This window comes from Drosophila simulans, chromosome 2R (assembly GCF_016746395.2).
Source record: "Drosophila simulans strain w501 chromosome 2R, Prin_Dsim_3.1, whole genome shotgun sequence".
In the NCBI taxonomy this organism is placed as follows: domain Eukaryota; kingdom Metazoa; phylum Arthropoda; class Insecta; order Diptera; family Drosophilidae; genus Drosophila; species Drosophila simulans.
In genome coordinates, this window is record NC_052521.2 from 1,736,934 (window position 1) to 1,740,289 (window position 3,356).

The 3,356-nt window shown below is 35.6% G+C and overlaps 1 protein-coding gene across 2 annotated transcripts; it reads right to left on the reverse strand.

Moving 5' to 3' along the window:
* Nucleotides 1-1,214: 1,214 nt before the first annotated feature.
* On the reverse strand, nt 1,215-3,005 carry LOC6740415 (TBC1 domain family member 20). Of its 2 annotated transcripts, none has more exons than XM_016177905.3 (4): nt 2,633-3,005; nt 1,793-2,574; nt 1,629-1,738; nt 1,215-1,572 (listed from the first exon to the last, which is right to left on the reverse strand). In XM_016177905.3, the coding sequence occupies exons 1-4, from the start codon at nt 2,670-2,672 to the stop codon at nt 1,374-1,376; spliced, it is 1,131 nt and encodes a 376-aa protein (XP_016025971.1). In that variant the 5' UTR covers nt 2,673-3,005; the 3' UTR covers nt 1,215-1,373. The 2 variants fall into 2 exon arrangements, with proteins under 2 accessions (XP_016025971.1, XP_002077271.1); XM_002077235.4 differs by having other exon boundaries at nt 1,790-2,574; nt 2,633-3,003.
* Nucleotides 3,006-3,356: the final 351 nt, after the last annotated feature.

The following is a 3,356-nucleotide window of genomic DNA, read 5'->3' on the forward strand; positions in this document are numbered from 1 at the left end:
TCCGCATCAGCTTGAGCAACGCTGCGTCGTAAACCGATTGCACGGAGCGTCTGGCGGGACCAAGCAAGGGACATGATGTGTCGGCTAGCATGGCGTTCGCATTAAGAGCTCAGCACCTGTTCACCCTGGTCTGGGAAGGTTACACTTCCCTAAGCCCGATAGCTTCCTTCTCGTAACCAATTACGCGTGACAGTGGCAGTACCTGAGTAAGCAAGCGTTTCCCCGGGCGGAGGAGACCCCAAAAAAAGGAAAGTCATATCAAGTTGCTATTGGTTGCCTGAAAATCATGTTAAATATAAATGTGGTGGGACGAACATGCAAAATCTTTTGAGCTAGCCGCAAGTACATATCTCGTGACAAGCAGACCAATAAAATTAGTTAGTTAAAATATTTAAAAATAACGTCAATAATAAAAAAGTTATCAAGTTTATCAAAAGCTTCTTTAAAACTAGAACTTGGCTTAATACATCAAAGAAAACAAAAACTGAAGTTTACTTGCCAATTTGGTATTTAAATTGTTGACAAAATCTTTAATTGGTTTAAGCTACAAGATTTTCCAAAATTCAAAAGAACTCAGGCACGAAAAAAGAAGGAGAACATATTATACATGTGCCAAGCATACTCAGCGGCTTTTACTGCAGGCCGAAGTGCACTACAGTATCCACGCATTGCACTTCGGTAGGACTTTATTTTTGAGTCATGGAGAATTTGGGAGCGTTGTCTTTAGTCTCTCTAAATTATTTCAAGCGGATAGGTTTATGTTTCAAAACGTTTGTTTCTGCGTCCGTTTCAATTTTGGATGTATATGCAGACTGCAATTTTTGAGAGCAACCGAATGCATCGCCAAACATCGCGTTATGAGAGTTACGAGTGAAGCTTACCAAGATTGAATAAAAGTCGATGCAATGTTTTAAAAAATTTCTTAGGAAAAACTGCCCCGCCCACACTTTTAAAAATGGTTTAGATTTTTATATGTTGGTTAAAACAATGTGATCATCCTTTCACCTACAAAAGGCACAAAAACGGTCACGTCCGCACTTTTAAACAATTTTTATATTTTTTCTCATTATATTCACCCATATCTATCGATTTCCCAGAAAAATGATATTTCGCATTCACACTAACTGAGTAACGGGTGTCTGATAGTCGGGGAACTCGATTATAGTATTTTCTATTGTTTTTCTCGCTATATTTTAAAAATTACTAAGTAAATATAAAGTTATATATATTTAATTTTCAATATTAGGTGACAGTAGAATTGTACAATATATTAAAATGAGGTCTTCTCAAAAACACAGGATTTCGGAAGAATGTGTTTATACCGCGGTATAAGGAACAAATTTAAATGTCAATATACTCAGTTACTTTTATACTCAGCTTATACCTGCCGCCAAATACTGATTATTGTAATAATAGGCACATACACCCACTACAATAGAAATTGCTGTTGTCAATATCAACGGCTTTGCTGTTAACATATTTGGAAGCCATTGCGTTATGATAGGAATTCTATTCGATGTGGCCGGTTGACGTCTTTTTACAATTAAAGATTCCTCGGTTTTCCTTTTTCTCCTTTTATTACAAAGAGTAAATTATTTTTGAGAGTACTATCGAAATTGTTTACTTACTCTTGACAAATAAGTTCTTCAACATCTTTCTCTATAAGTGTTAGGCTATACTTATTTAAAAGCGAACTGGATGTTTTTAAAAGGTCCTCAAATGGTAAATCTTCTGGTATCTACAAAATATGTTTTTAGAATATGTATATATATTTTAAGCTATAAGATACCACTGATAAGAGACAATGCACCGATGCCATATCACAGTCCTCCTTTAGAATTTCGTCTGATCGATAAAGTAAAATCGCTGCTGTTACAAAGATTGATGTATAAATAGGCGATGCAAGGAAATAATCATACAAGCGGACTACGGTTCTATAAGATCTTAAACTATGTCCGAACCAGGTCAAATACCACGGTAAAGAAAACAAAGTTCCCACTGTCGAGTTTTGCAAGAACTGATAAAGTTCTGGGTTTTCAAACTTAATGATAGGCCAAATAAACATAAGTCGCCTTTGCGTGGCCTCCATAGTCTCCTGCATACATTCAGAAAAATGTGTTTTAGAGAGCTGTTCCATTATTGCAAAAGCGATTTCTTCGCCAACCACTAACAAAAATGTTACAGCCACGTCATGGTAGCCTTGATAATACCTCAGGTTAGGATACTTTTGAATTACTCGCAAAATCAGAACAGTAAGTTGGTCTTGCAGTGCAATTCGTTGCTCGTACGGAATTCCTGGTGGAAATCTTTTTAAAGAACGATTAACATCCAACACCACTTGATTGTATTCTGGATGGTACTGCAACTTATCGACCGTTGGGGCTTGTCCTAAATGGTTTACGTCGACTCCTGCCAACTGAGGCCATAAAATCCTTCTAAAATGGTCATTAACCAATCCGTAAGGCGCCAGGGATAACTTCACAATTACATCAAATCTAATATTTTGGTCGATGTTTTTATGAATTAATTTTTCTATCTCCAACCGTTTTTTGAGCTCATCGTCAGATTCCGGACCTACAAATAAAATGTTAGTAAGATTCTAACATTCACGTCCATTTTTATTCTTTCATACATTTTTCAAAATTAAGGGGACGTTGTTCATTTTTGATCATATTGCTCTTTAAACCAAAACAATTGAGAATTATATTAATTCGGTCAAAATAGCGCTTGCCGGAACGCTTGAGCTGAAATGCCGTGTGCTGCACGTCAGCACAATTTATTTTTGCTATTATAATCACTCAATGTTTTCATTTTTAATCCAAATAAGCCGTGATATTGCTTAAGGCTTCCCAGTGCACGAATATGAGACTATTCACAAAATGGCCAATATCTAACAGATGTATTTAAGCGACTACAATAAAACCCTGACAGTTGCTAAAATACAAGATTTGGAGAAACATCAATGTTAAATTTCTAGTAATAATCGTATTTGTATTAAAACTGCTTCAAAGAATAAACAACAATTTAGGAACAGGGGAATAGGAATTATGCATATAGTGAGCTTGAAATTTATATTGTACGTTAGAATAATAAGTGTCCCAGAAACATAAAAAATAAAATAAAAAATAAAAAAATAAATAAATAAAGAAGTTTATTGTCTGGACAGTTATATAAATCAAACGTCGTAGCAGGCAGAATGCCGTGCAAAAAAGAATAATCAGGCAATCATTTTTGAATAATAACTGAATGATGTCATACAAAACTGTGTTGAGCTGGGAAGCGATGTTCCACTAAGCTGATCATTGTGGTTATGAGAGGGGTAGGAAATTGGATTCAAATATAACAACCGAACACAG

Coding starts and splice junctions, on each gene's coding strand:
- LOC6740415 (XM_002077235.4), bottom strand. CDS start 2,672: ATGATCAAAAATGAACAACGTCCCCTTAATTTTGAAAAAT. Junction 2,575..2,632: donor TCCCCTTAATTTTGAAAAAT/GTATGAAAGAAT, acceptor TTTTATTTGTAG/GTCCGGAATCTGACGATGAG. Junction 1,739..1,789: donor TGCATTGTCTCTTATCAGTG/GTATCTTATAGC, acceptor CATATTTTGTAG/ATACCAGAAGATTTACCATT.